General features: G+C 34.3%; 1 protein-coding gene across 1 annotated transcript in view; it reads left to right on the forward strand.

The window, feature by feature from the left end:
- EYS (eyes shut homolog) overlaps nt 1-21,848 on the forward strand; it is a 723,503-nt gene that overhangs the window by 460,332 nt on the left and 241,323 nt on the right. Inside the window, 3 exon segments of the mRNA XM_066547467.1 lie at nt 2,477-2,667; nt 4,403-4,494; nt 20,116-20,266. Of these exon segments, the coding sequence (XP_066403564.1) occupies nt 2,477-2,667; nt 4,403-4,494; nt 20,116-20,266 (434 nt within the window).

Genomic DNA, 21,848 nt, shown 5'->3' on the forward strand with positions numbered 1-21,848 from the left:
GTGCACTTGCTACAATTACATGGAGAAAGCTAAAGGTAGATGCCACTAGCTTGTGCTTGTTTGGTCTTCCCTGAATTTTAGTAGATAATTCAGTCTGACTTCAGTTATCAGAGTTAAATTACAGTTTCAGGAATCGTTGAATAAACTCTTCCCACAACAACCTTTATTTTTCCTTTCTCCGCATGATTACAGATTTTACTCTTCTGTGAGATCTGGGGTCTCAAATGTCTTGTGTTAGCAAATCTCTGAAGAGCTAACATAGTTTTGACCTTTCTCACGTGTCAGCTTTATTATTCACTGAACAATGTGGGAGAGAAAAACAACCCAACAATAAAAACAACCCACCTCCAAAATATTTGGAAGGTAGCAGAAGGATTTAGGACTGCAGGAAGGGGAGGTTGTGTACAACTTTGCTGTCTTTTAGCCAAGCTGATCTCCTAAATGGATCAAGAAAAAGAGATGGTTAGATATCAGACTTTCAGGAATGTGGGGATAACTGAGTGGTTCCTTGGGATAAGCAAAATCTATTCAGGGGAAATTCAGGGCAAGCAGAATGAGAGAAAGATTTAGAGCTCAGTGGCTTGCTCAGGAAGGAAAACAAACAAGGGTTAGCGATTGGCAATAATTCTTGAAAGCCTTTTATTTGAGAAATTGCCCTGTCTATAAAATGTAAAAAGCTTTCTGTGCCTTTCTTTTTAATTTAATTTTCTGAAATTTATACCTACAGGCTTATAGTTCAAAAAAGAGCTTTTAAGGATTAAATACACTTAAAATTGTAAAATCTCTTTTATTGCAGCACTGGTTATTGATTGGTATTGCTTGGAATTTTTGGTCTATGTTATTCTATGTTGTATGTATGCATATGTTGATGATTCTTATATAGTACTGAGAATTTCTTAAGAGCTTAGTTTGAGATTTGACCAGTGTGACTCGGACTTTGTAAATAAGTTTATGCAAAGTCATGAAAGGATAAAATTCAGCATACCCTTACAGTGAAACATGAAAGTTCAGCATCAACAGTTTTTGTTTTATCCCACTATCATTTTTGTTCAGAATTTAATCATATATAGTGAGGCATTTGGTATTGGAGTTGTTGTCACAAGAGATTAAAATTTTACCTGTTTTGGAAAATAAAGAGAGATCTGTGACCTTCAAAGATATGCTAAACCCCTGTAGAGTTGATTGAGTGAAATTTGACCAAAGGGAAATGGAATCATTCACTAATGTGTTGTGTATTGTATGCAGGTTGATAGTGTTGCACCAATATTTTTCACAAGATGGCTGAATTGTTAATATTTCTTTAAATTTTTATCAGTCTCGTGAAGCTGATCAAACAAATAATTGTGTGCTGTGAGACTAAAGCATATATACCTGCTTCTACAAAAATTAAAATACTTAACTCCTTATGTTACAAGTATGGAAGAGAACCCATATTTTTTAGTCTTTACAAGCAGACAAATGTAGTGATCTCAATTTTAATACTGGCAAATGAAAAAAACAAAGTGCAAGACTGCAGCTGTGTATGAATAGGTACCTATGTGCATGTCTCTTCCCTTGTAATCACACCATAAGGGAGAGAAAAAGAAGGGGAAAAAATGGGGGAAAGTGAGCAATGAAAGGAGAGGAGAGAGGGAAGGGAAGGGAAGGGAAGGGAAGGGAAGGGAAGGGAAGGGAAGGGAAGGGAAGGGAAGGGAAGGGAAGGGAAGGGAAGGGAAGGGAAGGGAAGGGAAGGGAAGGGAAGGGAAGGGAAGGGAAGGGAGCAGAAAAAGTAGAGGAAAGGAGCAGGGAAAGGGAAGATGAGAAGAAAGAAGGGGACAGGAAGAAATAAAAAATACAAAGAAGCCCCTTTTAAGTGTCACCTAGTGGGCTTGAACCCATGTATTCACATACCTTTTCTATTTAAAAAAGAGTTGCATCTGCCCTTGCCAGGTATTGCATAGGGTGCTGAATGCTATGAGGTTTATAGATAAATGAGACAAGATGGATGTAAACCCAAGGGAAATTTTCATCTTTCACCATAGCACCAGAAAAGATTTGATATATTAAGATGCCAACTTCATAATTAGGATGTAGAATGTCTTCCTCCCTTTAGATACTGCGTAGTTTTTGTGGAGACTCCAAACCCATTTGTTCTTGCATCTAAGTTTGATGAAAACACCTGACTTTGAAGCAAATGTCGAGCCAAAGCTGCTAGATACGTACCAATTCTTTCATCTTTGTAGCCTAGTCTTTCAGGGATTGATCTATATGCTTGCTTAATATAATTTGACAAAAACCTTTATGCCTAATTATATAAACTCTCAGTGTTAACCTTTGACAGAAGAAAACCAATATCATTTTTCAGATTCATTTATGAATCCTTGAAAGATATAAACAATTATGCTGTATCTTTGCTACCACTACCAGAATAAGAAAGCAGTGTATGAAGAAGAAAAATGTCTTTGTATTCTTACATGTCTCAAAATTCTATTCACAGATTTTAGTTATGCTCGCTACTATGGCGATTCTTACCTGGAATTTCAAGGCTTACATTTGAACATGCAAAATTTCATCCACCTGGAATTTAGGACCTATGATCCTCATGGACTTCTTCTAAATATTGAACAGAGCCCAGAAATAATACAACCTTTTTTAATTCGACTTTTCATCAATAATGGTACCTTGCAGGTAAGGCATCAAAATCTCCCACTGAAGGAAAAGTAAATAAAAGTTGAATCTGTAAAAATGTTAATATTTTTAAATTTTCTTACTGTAGAAGATAGTAAATAAAGCTATGGAGACTCTTGACATCTTCAGTATTTTAAAGAAGATAATTGTTAAACTTGCTTTCTGTTTTGTCCAATTTTTGGCTAATAGAGTCAATATGACTCACAAGAGTATACATCAAAACACAAAACCAAAAAATGTAGCTTTTATCTTTACATGCTGTACAAATTAGGCTTTTTATATATACTTAGGTTTTTTATTAGGTTTTTTATTTGTATTTTATACCTAAACTAACTGAAATTTCTCACATGGAACTTTATTAAAATTGTCATAAGGAAGGCCTATGGCATAGGTGTAGACATAGAAATTGAATGAATTGTTATAGAAAAATTTATCATGTTAGGGAATAGAGTGTATCTTTTTTACCATGTATCTATGAGTAGAAATCTTTGAATCCATCCATTATTTAAATCTCAGTTCCACAGGATCAGGAAAAAAAATTATTTGTGGACAGACTAACAAGGAATATATTTGTTTATTAACTTTAAAGAGTAAAGTGTTTATTGTGGTATATCTTTACCTTCCACAAATTATTCCATCTTTTCTGAGGAAGAGGTAATATTAGAGCTTTATTAAGCGATAGGCAGATACTAAAGAGGCTATAAAAAGATAATAAAAGAAAAGTTACTTTTCTCATTACTAATCTCCCAATTTTCTGCTAAAAGTTTCCCAAAGTACCTGTAATATATTCTTTTGTAAGAACTGTGAAATATCTGTTAGAAACAGCATTTTGTATTATATTCACCTTCATGTTTTAAGACAATGACCATACTAAACAGATATATAAACTGAAGATGAATAGAAAATAAGAAAATTACCTTTTACTTTATTTTGTTATATTGTGATTTTTTTGTCTTTTATTATATTGTGACTTTGTCCAGAAAAAAAAAGCTGAGAGTAGTCACGGGGAGGAAGTTATCCAACATTTAGAAAATGGTGATGGCTTTAAGTTCATCTTACTTGTATTCATGGTAAAATAATGATGCAGAAAAATATTTTTCTAACATATCATAAGCACCATAAAATATGAAGGTATTTTAATTGACACAAATCTATTCAGAGATCCCAGTGTGCCATGTTAAACTAATTGAATTCACTTAATCATTCACAAAGCTGGTCAATTAAATGTGGATTTAAAGCCCAATGAACAAATGGTTCTAAGCTCACAATCAAGCTACAATTACAAGTAGACAAACCATGAAATCAAGTGCTTGTTCACATTAGTATAGGAAATTAAATGGTGCTCCAAAATGCTCAAGCCTGCACGCTACATTACATGTTTGGAAGTGTAAGGAAGCCATAAAATGTTAAGTAAAATTCACCCATGGCCAGTGTTAATTTCAGATGGGTTGCAGATGGTTGACTTCTTTGCAAATCAGACCCATAATATCTGATTGTACAATACACAAAGATTAAAGCATTTTCATGCAGATTAGGAAGCATATATGTGTACGTTTTTCTGGTACAATAGGCTTCCTTATCCAGAACTTTCAATGAAACATTTATTTTCCTTGATACACATGACATCCTTCAGGATTTTTTTGAAACCATTTATCATTTTAAAATTCAAGTTTCAATGCCTGAAACTGTTTAATTATTAGAAATAATGTAATTAAAACCTTTTCTCACTCTGTAGTACCAGTATTTATGTGATGACACAGCAGAAGTCAAAAACATCTCTACCACTGCTAGAGTGGACGATGGATACTGGTACAGTGTGCAAATTAGGTAAGTTTACTGTTTTCTGTTTTTATCAAAGATCACATAGTTGGGACCATTAGCAAATCCCACAGATATTATATCTGATTAACTATGATACCTGAACAGGTACTGTAAAATTATATTATGGTAGTCTGAGCCACAACACATCCTTGGAAAGAATGTTTAAATCTGCAGTTGGACAGTGCTCATCACATCCCTGATGTGCTTAGTGGAAATAAATTTATTCTTATTGAAGTAATTTACTGTAGCAAACATTCAGTCAGGGAAGATGCTGCACAGTAAATCCAAGCTACTCAGTCCAGGAAATAGTTGAATTTCCAACAATGAGAGTGTGATTTATAGAAAAATCTTGGAAAATAAATAGATAGGCAGAAGCAGCACCATGACTTTCATTGCTGTCACTGACTTGCAGCTCGTAATAGGATACATTATTCCTGTAAAAGTAACAATACATGCAACTGAAGGAGAATAAAATGAAAAGAAAATGAGGTAGGAAAATGAGGTTGGTAGTAGGCTTTCCATGGTGTTTGTACATAGATGTATCTAATGACCAAATATCTGTGCTCATAGAATCCACAGCCTTGGAAGTGAAAGTTTTGGGTTGACTTTATAAGAAAGTTAGGCACCTAGTGTGCTCTCTGGGTGCCTAGTTCCTATTAAGTAGCTTAAAATAGGTAAAATCCAGCCATCTTGTCCAGCAAGAAGAAAGCAAGCTAGCTGTCTGTTTGTCTCTCAGGAGTAAGTTAGTCCTTAAAATGTTTGTGGAGGAGTGCAGAAGGAATACAAACCTTTCACTGGAATAGGCCTTTTATAGCTATATCTGTCCAAACATTGTAAAATGAAGAATTTTTGCAGGGCAAAACTGTCTCCCGTTCCTTCCATGGGAAATATTGTGCAGTGTGTATCCATTATACTGTACCCGCTGCCTCAGATGTGGCAGTGAGTACTCGGTGAGGAGAACCAAAGTTTTTTTCTGCATTTCGGTTACCATTGCTATCATAATTTTTTTCCAGCAAGTTAAACCAGACTCATGGCTAGGACTGCTCAGTAACATACACAAATTAATGCAAGGAGCAAAAGCCAGTAATCCACTGTGGTTGTGCTTATCACCCAAAAAGGAGCAGCATAAACCAAGCCATACTAATGGAAGCTAAAGCAAGTGTAAACTCCTCTGTGACCAGGAAGAAATAGAACACAATATCTCAATGACACTGATAAAAGTGGGATTCTCTAAAATCTAGTAACATACGGAGTTCTGTTTATTTCCTGTTTATGACTCCCTCTCCATACCAAAATAGAGAAATTAAATTGGAAAATAGTTTTTAGAGAAGAGCTATAAAGATGATAAAATCATTAAGCAGCTTCTATATGAATAGAGACTAAATACTCAAGTACTCTGCAAGCCCATTAAATACAAGTAAGAGAGGATCCCAAAGAAGACAAATCCCAAGTGACAGAGAAAGGGGATAAGTGGAGACATAAAATTTCTAGTTACTAAGATAGTTGAAATCCATTATAATTCAATTGTTATTCCTTTGTTATTCATTTTAAGAAAGATTTAAGATCCTGAAAATAGCAAAAGTAGGAACACTTGAACCCTCAGTAATGTGGATCTCCCTACAATGCCTTTTTCCTGGCACTGTAGCATTCAAACTGTGATGTCACTGTCATCCCTCAGAGATCCACTAATTACCATGATGGGAATACACTTATTCTATGCATTTTCATCCTACTCCATCAAGCAGAAAAACGCTTGAGTCTCTAAATCAGCCCATGATGATAGCCCATGACAAAAGAAAACCAACCTAATTTCTTTATTTTGATTTTCCTTTTGAGCATAAAAAAGAAAGGAACTTTCTTTCATTTGCAGGAAATTATTTCAGGACAGCTCAGGAAATGGGCCACACTTATTTCTCCTGCTGAAAAAGAAGGCATGCATACCATTTATGAGACTCAGGCTAGTTACAGAGCAATTAATAATTAATCATTCTACTCACTTTAGAAGAGTGGAAATAGTTCTGGAAATAGTTGTTTTAGGATGACATTCTGCAGATGACACCAAGTTGTGGTGCGAGCATTGGTTCACTGGAGGGCAAGAAAGTTCTGCAGAAGGATCTGGGCAGACTGAATCAATGGGTCAAGGCCAATTGTGTGAGGCTTATGAGAAGTCGCTGAGGGAGCCAGAGCTGTTTGGCTGGGAGAACAAGAGGCTGAAAGGAGACCTTATGGCCCCCCTACAACTCCCTGAAAGGAGTCTATAGTGAGCTGGGAGTCAGACTCTTCCCCCGACTAACAAAAAATCAGACAAGAGGCAATGGCCTTAAGTTGCACCAGAGGATGTTTAGGTTGGAATTTGGAAAAATAATCTTCACAAAAAGGGTTATAAAACACTGAAAGAGGCTGTATAGGGAAGTGGCTGAATCACCATCACTGGAGATATATATAAAACATGTAGACATGGCAGTTAGAGCTAGGGTTTAGTGTTGGATGGACTTGACATTGCTGGTTTAACAGTGGAGCTTGATGGCTTTAAAGATGTTTTCCAACCTAAACAACTCTGTGATTCTATGATTCTAAGATTCAAAATATTAGTAATGTAGATGTCAGAAAGATTTGGAGTTGCTTCTCATTGTCATCTCATGCATTTTCATATGTGCTTGAATTAATTATAAAGTATATATCCTGTATACGTATGCTTTACATTTTTTCCTATCTTGACAATTAAATATATATTGTTGACAGTTAAGTTTGATAGAGTCAGGCTTGAAATATGAGTTAATTGTTTTATAAAGTAAACATTTCATTTAATCAACTGTAGTGTAATACAGCATAAGAAAACTTAAAATAACTTTGGTGAAAATTTTCTGTAACTCATTCAGCAACTTTCTAGAGGCTTGCAAATATTTAATCTTCGCAGAACTGATTTTCAGTGAGATAAATATGTTAAGTTTTGAACAATGGTATCTGGGAAACCGGTGAAGTTAAATGGGAATGTAGGAGATACTGCATATTGTAACATAGCGGGTATGCACACAAGATTTTCTTTGTTGTGCATATGTTAAGCATCATGAACAGATATTGTGGATAATACAATAAATTTTTTTTTGAAAGAAAATGCTAATTTTAATTATTTAATGTTATCTTAATTTTTTGGAGCTCTTTTGATGTAGTCCTGTGATGGAAAGGATTTTGTCTTTTCAATTAAGGAAAAGCAGTGCATTTCAGCTACTGAAGATAAGCCATCTTCAAAGAGCGTGACGCCTCTACAATATCATATTAAATGAAAGTAGACTTAAAAGTAGTGACTGCTGTTAAATACAAGTTTAAGTACAGTGAAAATTAGATAGTGATAGTATCTTCCTTTTCTCCTTACAAGAGAATATTTTACTGCTTCCTTTATCCCACAGAAATAATTCCTCACAAAAATAAAATAAATGACACACTATCTAATGTTTGCAAAAAATGTGCATATTGCTGTCAAACAATGTCCTTTATCCATATCTCATGGTTCATCATGATATTCATGCTGAAAGAAAAGTAGCAGCATTGCTGAAGTACATTTTTCCTGATGATGGAATATTGAGACTACAAAAACTGTAATAATTTAATAAATTTGATACAATGTAAGGACTGTATTTGCTTCAAAATCTGGGATATTGTGGATAATTTGGGTTGGAATGTAACTTTTTGCATCAGATTAGTCTAATTTGTGGCATTGGCTGCTAAAACAAACATAGCCAAGGTTTGCCTCAGAGCAGTGCCTGAAAGTTCCATTTCATGTGTAAACTACTGTGGTTGTGTACTAAGCCTGTTAATGAAACTTCATTGCAGCTGTTTCACTCACATTTCTGACTGTTGTTTTGGTTTTCTTAAGAGTGTTACCAGGGAAGTGAGTGAGCTACAGTGAAAAATGGATATGGGCAATATCCCAAAGGGATTGGATCACTGCAGGATGTTGTGAAGAGAAGAAAATGTTAGACTCAAGCGCTGGAAGGTTTACATGTTTGGTTTGTAGTGAAGATACAGTTTTCTTACTGGCAATGCAGGGGATGTTCAACCACAATCTTCTCATTCCAGCCTTCATAAAACTGCCTACATTAACTTCTTTAAGCTTTTTCTTCCTCAATCTTTGTCATCAAAACAAGTTGATAAAACAATATGTATTGCAGAAACAAACCAAACTGCAGCAGCAATATTAGAAATTTTCCTTTTCTTGCCCCAGTATTCTTCATTTCAGTACAGATACAAATAGTTTCCTCAATTATGTAAAAAAGTATTTTTATATAATTGAGGTCTCAGATTATATTTGTCCATTGCTTTAGGAAATTTGTCTATTTATAAATTTATTATGCAATAGATGTCATGAATGCAACTTCATTCTTTAATATGAGTCTATCGTGTTTGAATTTTTTTTTAATTGTCTGAGATCATAAGGATTATAATCTGGTGTTGTGCTCCATTGGAAACTGACTGTAAAATCTGGCAATTGCTTTTCAAATAGTGTTTTATTCCTCTACTTTAACTTCTATTGTTTTTAATTTGAGTTTTTGCACTAGTAACCTATAGGACTTTTAGTGATTGATTGTCTTGCTTTTGAGATGTAAAAGTTTTCTGATTCCTTTAGTCAGAAAAAGATCTTTATAATCATGCCAAAATGCAACATATGCTCATTCAGGAGCTTTTATATTGCTTGGTTTTGACAGCTTTTTATGAGGGTCTGAGATAATCCATATGGTGCAAAGTATTCTGTATTTATTATCCTTCACAACATGCTAAAAACATCATATTTTCCCTAGGGCTTTTAGGCAGGTGAGATAAGCATATGATAGATAAAGTGGGTAGCAAATCCTGCAGATGCTTCTCTGTTTTGCTTTTTTTTTGGTTCCTTTTATTTCACTTTTGTTATAAATTCCTATTTTTATTTTATCACAAAGGTGCAGAATTTGACCTTTATTTTTAGCATGACAGCAAAGGGTGAAGAAGTCACTCATCTGTTGTTTCATGTACCATGTAAATGTCATATACTTATTGAAAATATCCTTAATGGTCCATATCCTCAAGAAGCAGTGTAAATCAAAAGATATTATTACCAATTGCTGCTGTTTAGTTAGAGAGCTGTATTCAATATTTATGAAATGCAGTGAGAAATATATTCTTGATATAAAATAGCTTCAGGGTCTTTTAATTTTCTTCTCGTCTCCCAGGAAAGCTGTCAATGGACTTGCATCGGCTGCAAGAAGTTTAAGTACTTGGATCCATCAGTATTTAGCCTGTTTTGTATTTGTTACCAATACAAAAGATTTAGGAAGTTGCTGGACCTCTAAACTGGCCATTGACAGGGTCCTCACAAACATACTTCTTAGCCATGGTTGTGGTGGTCTTTTTTTTCAGTCCCTCCTAAAGTGCCTAGTGTAAAACTAGGGGTGAATGTGCTGACTTATCTAATAATTTCTAATTTTTGTATGATCTGAAACTTTTCCCAGATCAGTGGAGCTTACTTGGAAAAAGTACAGGTTTTTTTACTTAGTTCAATTTATTTATGATGTATTAACACTGGTAAGAAAATGACATTTGTATTTTGTTAAGTTCACTGTATTTTAAATCCTAAGTAGGTTATATCTACTACTTAATGTCCAATATACATTGCAGAGATGCCAAGTCACTGAAAACAAACGGGTTTGAGAATACAGTTTAGAAATGCAGGCATTTCCATTTAATAGGGAATGAAAATAATTAAAACATTGGAAATATCAATACTGATGTCAAGACCTGGATTTGTAAAGTGGAAAATAGGAATGAGTTGATCATGAAGTGTGAAGAAAATTTGAAGGATTCTTTTTTTCATTTTGGTTTGGGGATTTTGGACAAAGATAAAGAAATTTAACGTTGAATAGATATGGTAACTATCACACAGATGAGCAGGAAAAATGAACAATATCCCCAAAAAGGGTATTATTAAATACTTGTGAAAGGAAAAAGATACTAACTTTTAACAGCATAGGTTGACTATTGGCACAAGTAGCTCAAAAGTTGGACAATTTCTGGGGCTGAAGATTTCTGTTACACGATGACACTATTACCGCCTGCTAGCAGAGCATAACAGTGCCACAGAAATGGACATGCTGGATTGAAGCAACAGAATCAAAGGAGATTCTGATTTATGAACTGTGAAACTGAAGCCAAATAATTATCAGAAAACACTAAATAGAGGAAAAGTTCTGAAATCTTTCTAGTCAGAACACATGTGTTTTCCAGTTCATTCTGCTAATGTGCACAGTACATTTAGAGAGAGTTAATTTGATTTTAGTCCTTTCACAGATTAGTAGAGGAGGAACTAAGCCAATAATATTCCCTCTTGTGACTAATTTTTTTTTATTATTATTTTTTACTTTATCTCATAAATACTTTATAACTTAAACCTTCTTTAATGTATCTTTCTATTTGGGAGCTGGGGTTGCTCAGCTGGAATAAAAGGAGGTTCAGGAGACACCATGTTGCTCTCTATAAATACCTGAAAGGAGGTTGTAGCCAAGTGGAGGTCAGTACCTTCTCCCAGGTAACAAGATGAGAGGAAATGGCCTCAAGTTGCACGAGGGGAAGTTTAGGTTGGATATTAGGAAAGATTTCTTCACAGTATTGGTTGTTAAGCATTGGAAAAGGCTGCCCAAAGTGTGACCTTCACTGGAAGTATTTTTTTTAAATTTAGAGGTTGCAGTTAGGGGCATGGTTTAGTGATGAACTTTGCAATACTAGGTTAATGGTTTGACTGGTGACCTTAGAGGTCTTTTCCAACCTTAATTATTGTATTATTCTGTGATAGTTCTCCCTTTTTAATGACCTAAAACACTGTGGAAATAATGACTCTGTAGATGCTAGAGAGCAGCAACAGCATCTCACTATAAAACACAGATATGAAAACTGATCCGTACATAGGTTGATCCATACATAGGTTGAATAGGAGAATGCATTTATTATATCTGCTGCTGAACAATTATTAAGGAAAGAGACCATCCATGAATTTATACTTACCCAGTTTCCTCTGTGCATAAGCATAGATTTCTGTAGCTTAAGATCATTTTTGTGCACAAATACCAGAAATAAGTTTCAAGTACAGTGTATCTCTGCAATCATGTTCTATTAATCCTAGGTATTTTTAAAATACCACTTAGGCTGAACTAATTTTTTTAAGAAAACATCTTAAGCTTCAATAGTAGAACTACTGTACCACAACAACACAAATGGTTCCACTGTTGTTTGAAGTGTCTTTATTGTGAAAAAGTATATTTTTATTTTAGATTCAGAAATTATTTGTTTGGTTTTTTTTTCATTACTAGAAATTGCCTTTCTTTGTCTATCTTTATCACAAAAAGCAAACAACTTGCCTCTCTTACTGACTGCTGCATATCACCAAGTGCCATATCTGTTAGAGATATTGTCTAAACAATTTATGCATTTGCTGGAGGCTTTTCCTCAGGACATGTCTTTAGCTGGTTGTCTGTTTAAGAGTATTTAAATCCTGTTCTATCCCATGTGATCCATACAATAGTTCTTAACTCTATTGTTCACATTATTAATTTCACAGAATATTCAAAATTTTCTTACCAGAATAATTCAAATTGCTATTTTTTAAAATAAAGTAATAATATTATCAGCTGAGTTTTTAAACACATTATAAATATTTTTTTCTTATAAAAAGTAATTGAATGTACCAGTATCCTATTTCTGAATGGATTTTGTTTTTAGGAAAAGCAGACATAATATATATAGTGCACACAATCTAGTATTTCCTTTTATACACTTAAATGCACTGAGGACTTTGATTTTGTAATCAAAGTGATTTTAAGAACTCTGGTTTTCACGTATGATATCAATATATTTTATACAATTTGTGCATATTAATAAGGAGTAAATATACTAGCTATCATAAAAGATGCTTAGTGGAGAAAAAACAATGTAGGTTTTAAAAAATATTTATAGAACTTCTTTTCTTTCTATGGCTGAAAGTATATCATGATTTAAACATAGCAGCATAAAGTAAGATAAGCTACCGTTTTTATCTAAGTTAAAATTTCTAAAATTTCTTGGGTTTAAATTTTCAGGCCAGAAGGGAACATTATTTGACCACCAAGAGACCACTAGTTTGACCACTTCTATATCTTAAATGATCAATATTTTGTTTGAAGTCTATGAAAAACATAAACTTCATTTAAATCAAGCCCTTCTATTAAATATTTTCCTAAGATACACTTTACTGTGGTCACCTCTTCCTAAACCCACAGCATTGGGCAGTTTATGTATACAGATCATTCTGTCTGGCAAACCCCAGCCAGTACTTCAGTAAAAAGCTGAAAATAAAAGGTGGATAAAGATTCCCTTCTTACCCCTGCTAACCCTATGTCTCAGGTATTGAGGTAATGCTCAGGACTGAGCCAGCAGTGCAGACATATAAGAGGTGTAATTCACTCTCGCCTCAAAGATCTTTTTTGCTATATACCCTTTCACCGCTCTGTTATTTGAGACATGTCCAGAAAATGGAGAAATGAAAATAATTAGATGGTTCTGTAGTGGGAGAAAAATGCTGATAGGCACCGCACATTGCATCCAGAAACCTGAAGACATGCATTTTTTTTAAAGTCATTGTACTGCAGCAGATATGAGACAGCATGAGTATTTGAAAGATGATGCAAGCAATCCTTTTCTCCTCTGAATAGAGCAGGATATGCAAAAAGGACGACAGGCAGTGTAGCAGCCTTGTTTACTGAGACAGTGCTGTGTGAATTCTGTGCACTGAAACTCCTACACAGCAAGAAGGAAGCTGGCTTACTACTTTATCCCACATGAATCCCTTTCAGTCAGGGTTATCTGGAGGCAGGGAGACTGCACCTCTTCTGGAAGCAAATAAGCTTTTTTTTCCCTGAAGGGCAGGATGGAGCTTGCAGAGAGTCTGCGGCAACAGTGTAGACAGAAAATCCTGAAAAAGAGAAGACGAAGGACAGACAAAAGAAGGAGATTTTGTTTAGGACCAATTATATCTAGTAGAAAATTTATTTCAAGTTAGAGAATAAATTTGCTTTCAAGGATTTTATTTAATCATACTTATTGCTACATTTGCATTATTAAAAAACATAATCTTTTAAGAATCTAGTTATCTTATGTGCTAAATAAAGTTTATCCTTAAAGAGGGGGCTCATGACTTTTTGCGTAAGTTACTCCAACAAAAGGGAGACAATTCAGAATGCCTGAATGTTAAAGGGACACTTTTGACCTCAAAAGTCTTGGTTGTTTTTTCCATGTTTAAACCACTTTATTCTTCGTCTTTCTTTGTTTGGCTGCTGGCCCATGTTTCCAGGGCTCATATAGGGTCCTTTGCCTAAGGTGCCATTCAAACCACACCTGTAACTATATAAAGTGCCAGTCAGATTATCCAGGCTCCACCATATCTACTGTATATGGTGGAGCCCACAGCCCTCCACTAACTTCAGAGTTTCTTTAAAATGTTAGCTTGAAGTTTGTCTTCTTAAAATTATCAATTTGTTTCAGAAACAATTTCTGCCAGCAAACAATCATGGGGTTATACTGCTGATGCTACAGGATGATACTCCTTTTGAACTGTGTAGGAAAGATCTTGGTCCTGCATTGCCAGACATGGCAGAATACCTTTTGCTGTTCTAAAGTCACTACAGCAATTACTTTATTCATTCAGCAAGAGCTAAGATTCCACAGAGAAAGGAACAGTGGAAATGCATAAAACCTAGAAATTATGTCAGAGAAACTGGGCATTAATATTTTTTGTATCTTACATTTAGTTTCCATAAATTAAGAATAGTGAAAGTAGACTTTCTGCTTATATAGCTGTCTGAGTACAGGAAAAAAAACCCTACCTTGCACTGATCAAGTCTTCTACTAAAAAAAATGTTTAAAACTTATGGGACTTTTTTCAGCTAGGTAATTTTATTTTATTTTGCATCAATGGAATGTTAAAAAAATTCCTAATTGAAATCAAAACTCATTATGAAATGGAAATTTAAGATGTTGCACGTATTTTTTAATTTTCCAGACTGGATATTTTTCACAAACTTCTAATGAATCAACAGAGAATAAGCAACTGCCTTTTTCTTGTAATATCTTGAACGCAATGGATTTAATTATACTAAATTGATCCTAATAACAGTTAATAGTGATTTAATACCACCAATTAGTTTGATACAAACTGCTGTTTTACAGCCTCTTTAAAATAAAAGCTTACTTAGTCATGCTACATCTTGTGTATAAATCACATTCTACATATTCTCAGAACTCTACCTTAAAGCAGAAATTCATTAAAATTTAGAATCATGCAAATGACAAATCTGTCGTGTATTGTGAAATTTTCTTCTTCAGGTTGTTTAATTTTAAAAAATGCTAGAAATGTTTCTGTCATAGCTACTTTATTTTGCTTTGGATGTCAAAAGAGATCATTAGTGTCACTTATAAGAATTAAAATTTTCTGCATTATCTTCTGAAGCATCTTATTGGAGGGGCAGAAACATGAAACCAGTAAAATAGGACTCTAATAACAGGCCAATAGCAATACATCAGGCTTTGTTCTGTATTATTTTCTATGGAACATCAGAGGGTACTTATGGATACCAAAAGTGGGTTCAGTGTTCTGTGGCTGCTTTGGCCACATGTCATAAGCATAGAACCTGTATTAAGGAGAGCACACATAGGGTATAGAGATCAGAAATAACATTGGCCAGCAGAGCTGACGTAAATATTAATTCCCACAATGTAACCATTTTTTTATTATAAACAGTCTGTAAGATTCACTTACAATTACAGTGTTCCAAGTCTAAATCCAACTCTAAACTTCCTGCTCTCTGAATACTTAAATACAGTACTCTCAATTGAGCCAAAGTTTTCCCTAAGTGATATATCTGCCTCAACTTTAAATAAGTGCATACAGTTTTCTAAGTTTAATTTCTGTAATTAGTATCTATGGTTGGTATGATGTGAGCAGCAAGAAACCAGAAGCAGGAAACTGCAAAGACAGAAAGGGCCAGAGGCATAGATAGTTGTTTTTTCTTTAGCTATAGCTAAAGTAGTAAATTACACTAAAATCTGAAGGCTGGTCTCCGGACTGAGACCAACTGGCAAGTCTGAGATCATGTCTATAAAAAAATTTATGGTAAAAAAGTTTGGTAAGGAGAGTTTGAAATGATTCCTGAATTGCACTAACCAATGAATTTTGTAAGTTTCAGAATTGAAATCACACAATGTGTAACTTCCATAGTAACTGTAACAGAAACAGTGATGACTTTGTAAAAATATGGATGATTCCATGTCAGGATTTGAACTCAAGTTCTGGACTTTAGCATAGTAGTATAAATGTAATTTCTGTGAAAAGAAAAGGGGTTACTATATTTATTTTTTTCTGAGAAACAAAGTTCATTTCCTTCCTTTCTTGTATTTTTAGAGAAATTTGCATCATTAGTTTCATTGTTCTTATTTGTTTAGTTAAATGACAGTTAAATGTAAGACCAGACCAAGAAATCAGCTTCAGGCTCAGGAAATATGCTATCAGAGAAATGAGAATAAATAGATGTTGACTAAGGGGTTTATTTACAATTTGGAAATGTGTGTTACCTGGTGTCTCAGTAGGGCAAAGTCAGCACAACAGATGAGAGCATTGTTAAATTATGCATTTTACTGCAGAGTGAAAATGTAATGACGGTGAGTGAAATGGTACATATTCTATCTAGATAAATCTACTGCAGGTTAAGAGATTCTGCCCTATTCTGTAACTGTTATTAGTATGGAATTTCTGGGGTTTTCTTTGCTGAAGGAAGATGTCTTAGGATTGTAGAATTGTAGGGTATTTTGGGCCAAAAAGGGCTTCAGGAAATCTTTAGCCCAACCTCCTGCTCAAAGCAGTGCCAGCCAAGGTCAGAACAGGTTGCTCACTGCTTTATTCAGTCAGATTTTGTAAACCTCCAACACTGAAACCTGCAAAATTTTCTGAGTAGAGGGGTCCAGATGATCAATTCCTAAAGTTGTCTCAAACACCTTTGAAAAGCTGTAAAGATTTCAAAACCAGTGCTAGTAAAAATTGATCCAGCCTTTTAAATGTGCCTTAAGAAAAAGTTTCTCTTGATTGTAGTGACAGTAGGTTTATTGTTTTATCAAAATTTTACAAAAATAAATATTCTACTGCAAGGAACAGTTTGTGTACAAAACCAGAAAATGTAAACCTCCACTACTGAGTGAAAAACAAATTGTCTTTTTTTAAGCTAATAAATCTATAAATAATAACTAAATACAATTAAAGTGAAATATGTTCTCAGCTTTAATTTAAAAAATTGTCTTCAATACAATTGGGGAATTAGGGATTGTTTCATGATATATTATAATAAAATTATTCTGGTGGTTCACGATTCATGTTCGGTATAGATGTTTTAAATATCTTGTTGCTTTTGTATAAAAAAAGTGAATGCTAATATTACAACCTAAACAATTCAATGTTATTAGTGAATTATTTATTGTTGTTTAGCATGGCCACATTCAAGTGAAATTTCTTGACACAAGTGAAAGTTTCAATCTTGTTTCTAGAACAAGTGATTTCCTTTTTCCATCAGAAAAAACAGGTAAAAGAGTTTTTATTCCTAGCAAGGCTGCACAGCATGACTGACAAAGTACTTTTTCTGAACATCCCCCTTTCCCTCCTCCGCTTCTACCCTTTGTTTTGTTACTTTTTTACCATTTTATGATAATCCTAAAAATGTCTTTTAATCATCACTAAAAAATGTCAGAAGGTAAAGATATTATGTAAAAGGACTTGGATTTCATACAGACATTGCCATGTTTAGGGACTGTTATATCAATAGTTATCAAATTATTGTCTGACCTTTCCCTCGTTCCAACCTGTGAGGCATTGAGCAATGGGTTTCGTACTGTTTAGACAGAATTCATCTTCAGGTTATAATTAATAGGCCAGTATTTAATCACTACATTTGTGTGATTAAAAATGAGGAAACTGTGAACTATTACTGCTGGCTTGGACTGAGGCACAATTACTGGTAGCTTACCCAGCAAAAGTGCTTGAGAGTTGCTGTATGCATTTCCACATTTATAATTATGTGAAAAGCCCTGTCGTCTTACTTGACCTTTAAAGCACCCAATGTGCTGATTGTCGAAAAAGTATTTTAAAAGCCTGATGGAAATTTCATAGAGTGCATATGTGACCCAGTGATTGTATCATTAGCAAATGCTAAACAATGGTTTAAAGTCATTATTCTAATTTGGCCAGACCCTGCTAGATTCAATCAAACACAATCAGAGGTGCATGGCTGACATTCTAACAAGCTTAGGGCAAAGGCAGCTCATGCTTTGAATTGCATTAACTTGTTTTCTGAAACCAAATGCTGAGAATTATTTTCAAAATATTCTTTTAATATATGCACACAAAATACTTTCACATATCAATCATATAAGCTATTAAGGACAAGCTAAAAAATATGTCTAAAGCTAATGTGGAAATAACAACATCAATATAGTGTTTGTGTGATAGAAGTACATACATGGTCATATAACTAGTTACAGTGTAAACATCTGAAAACATGTAGAAGAAATAGTAATTAAGAGAAAAACAGAAGTTGTTTGAGCAGCTGTACTTCACTTAGCACATCTGTCAAATAGTTAAAAAGAAAAGCCTGGCAGTTCCTCCCTGACCCTCTTCCATTCCATCTTAAGAATTGCGCTGCATTAAAACAAGTCTGACTTTAAATATTTCTGAAATATTGCTATCTTTTTATTATGTTTTTATTCATAATTACAATATCATTTTATCAGGAAGAGAAGTAATTTTAGATATTTGCAAAATCATATTTTTTTTTGTTTGAAGTCTCACTGCCACTTGTTTCTGTAGAATGACATACATGCTGGGTTCAAACAGCAGTAAAAATTTCTTGACCATTGCAAATAGAGCTACAGAGAATGATTGTGGCAGTTACACACATTATCAGCAAACTCCCTTTGTAAGTCATTAATGAAAATGGTGTGTTACAGAACCTTGTTTGTGTTCTTAGACATACAGCCACTGTATAATATCCAAAAAACATGGTAGGAAAAACATTTCTTTCCTTGATTCTAGATACATTTGGCTCCTTTTTTGCATTCATGTTAGCTATTATCAAGTTCAAAAAAATTTGAGGGGAGAACAAAAAATCCCCTGAAACAATCCATTAAGACACTACTTTTCAGTCCACAGAATCAAAACCCCAATTTATTTATCTTTTTCGTTCTTGATTTTAGCAATGAACCAAAATTTTTTATTCTTCACCTGAAGTTATTTGCCATAGGATGGACAGGCCATGTTACATACACAAATAATTATAGGCCTTTCTGTAAATATGTATCACCATGTTTGCATATTGTTCTGAAAGTATCTCAGAACAGAACTACATGGAAAACATAGAGAACTGTTTGCAAATGTCACTAATGTTAGCTCCCCAATATGTCTGTTAAAGACACATAGAAGACTTCATGAAATTATATGTGAGAATCCATATATTACCATATGACAGAATATAATTAAGAAAGCTTTTATTGCTCTTTTTTGTAAGAAATTTCAAATTTTGTTTTGCATTGTCAGACATAAACTGAATTAATACAATACCTACTGCATCCTACCCAAATTGCTTTTATAGAGCTGTGAGTTGTTGGTTTGTGATTTTGGTGGATTTTGGTTTGGTTTTTTTAGGGGGTTTTTGTATTTGCTATTTTCACATAGATTTTTTGTGGCACCCATATTACAAAGCACTTGGATAGCTTTAAATATATAGCTGATAGAACTCTGATTTGTTTCACGTAGAGAGAGAAGGATAGGCTAAAAGAAATTCCCCCATGAGAGACTGGTTTAGTTCTGATATTTTCTTACTGTGCTTTCTTACATGAAGATAAAATGATTGCTGCCAGCTGGTTATTGGAATGCAAATAACCTTTACATCATTTAAAAGAATTGAAAGAAACCAAATTGTTTGCTTGGTACCTTCTGTTTGTTGTTGCCAATTTATGCATGTTGTTAATGGCAGCATTTTTATGAGGGTATGTGAGTGAGGGAGGGAAATGGGAATGTATATATTAATGTCAGGGCCTAATATTACTGACTTCAGCTTTAGGAATGATGCTTTTGAAGATAAGTAATACAGATTATTATAGTACCTCTGCACTTTCTAAAATGCAGCTTGTTTGAAATTGCTTTTGTGATTTGTGTGTGTGTGATGAGAAAGAGGGATATTTAAAATATTTCAGTTCAATTGATGTATTTTTTGCAAATTATGAAGCCTTCTTGTTATTATTCAAATTTTTCTGACTCTTTTTATTCAGTCATTTATGTGCTTTGGCTTTTTTTAGCAATTAAACTGCCCAGATTTACAATATGGCTTCATTTTAATAGAATTTCAAACCCCAAAGACAAGGCAACTTAGAGCTTGTTAAACAGCTTCTTTTACATTTATAGTTCTATAATACAAAACATCTATTTATTTGGTTTTCTTTCCTTGTTGGCTTAGTAACAGCTTAATTAATTTGTCAGATAGTAATGTAAACAATATATGGTGGTAAAATGTGCCTATTTCTGAATTTGTGTAGGCAAGGCATGGTACCATGTGAAGCAGAAATGTCAATCCTGAAGTTATCTTCAAATACAAGTGTAACTAGAAATTTCTGGTCCAGTTCTTATTGGCTTGAAACAGGATCCATATTTGTTGGTGGTTTGCCTCATCCTTATGCAGCAAAACAGGTATTTATTTTTATTTATTTTTATTTAAAATTTGAATTATTATGTTGAATATGATACAACTGAAGAGATTTAAACCATGCAAAAAATAAAAATTACAACTTTTTGAGAGTCACATACATATAAGGAATGAATTTGGTCCCTTGTAGAGTATTGCCCATGTTTGGGACTTTGGTGAATGTTTGTCTTGAGTAGGCAGAATGAAGGAACACATATGATCAAATTTAGAGGAGGTACCTGTTACATCAGGTACTAGTTCTATGAGGATGTGAAAAGTATAACCATGTGATGGTTTCCAAAACAGAGAAGAAATGGACCAGGCAAGAGAAAGCTAACCCATGAAAGAAACTGCTTTAAGGAATGAGAGATAGCACAGGAGCTTGAATTTGTGGGGGTCTGCATGCAGCTCAGGTAACCATGTATGCAGGGATAAGCAGTAATGTGCAGTGGGGCTTGTACAGAGGTAGGGAAGAAGAATACCCACAGAGTCATGCAGAGTTGGAGACAAGCAGATCATTACTAAGTTGTTCTTATGGAGGATTTTGGGGTAGAGTAGTCACAATAACAGTACACTTCACTTAAGTGATTTCCATTTTTTTTTTTTTCACAGCAGGATTAGTGTAGTTAGCAATTTCTATTCCAGTTTATGACACTCAAACTCTTCTAACTTGTGCTAACAGAGATCAAAGCCCCAGGCCCTCTAACTCATTTGAGACTGGCACCACAGACCCAGGGCACACTTAGGCCAGCTTCCAGCATCGTGGCCCCTGTGCAGCACAGCTCCCAGTGCAGCTGGTTCAGCCTTTTACATCTTGTCAGGTGTCTAAGTATGGAGTGCACCTCAGCATCTAAGGGGCTATGTTAGAGTTATGTACAAATTTTTTAATTAAATTTTTGACATAAGGTGCCAGTGACCTCAGTATTTACATAGCTCCAAGTTGGTCTCTGACTTTGCTTATCCAATGCCAACTCGTGCTGCTACCTGGACTATTTAACTCTCTTGTCTCATTCTCAAATATGCTTCCAGAATGTAAAACTGTTCATCCTTACATAATAAAGAGTATCTTTGAGTGCTTGTGTTTTCCATGTTGTGAAATAAATTAAAATGTTAGCAGTGAGATGGTGCACTGCAAGTCTCATTTATCCAAATAGGCATCTTTGGATTGATGTCACCCCATAACTGGAGCAAAGTTAGACTGAAGGGGTTTTGTTTCTCCCGTGCACTGCAAAAATTGGACATATGTACTCCAGTTTTCATTTTTTAAGCCATATTGAGGGTAAGCATCACCCTGTGCAATTGATTTAACCTTTTTATTTCTGTTCCATTCTTCAGTAATTGAAGGTCATTTTATCATGAGGCAAATAGAGTCATTTCAAGCACCAGCATGTTTTTGATACTACTACTGTAGTCTAGCATTTCTAGATTGCTTTCACCTTATAATAAATTGTACAGTAATCAATGATGTGACAAGACTGTTGAAATCCAACTTAAAAGTTCTTGTGAAAAAGTGCTTTTTAGGTTGTAAAGTATTTCACAAAAAGTGTACTTCTAAGTAGCTCATACTGACATTAAAAGAACACATCA

Source organism: Molothrus aeneus, chromosome 3, assembly GCF_037042795.1.
Source record: "Molothrus aeneus isolate 106 chromosome 3, BPBGC_Maene_1.0, whole genome shotgun sequence".
NCBI lineage: Eukaryota > Metazoa > Chordata > Aves > Passeriformes > Icteridae > Molothrus > Molothrus aeneus.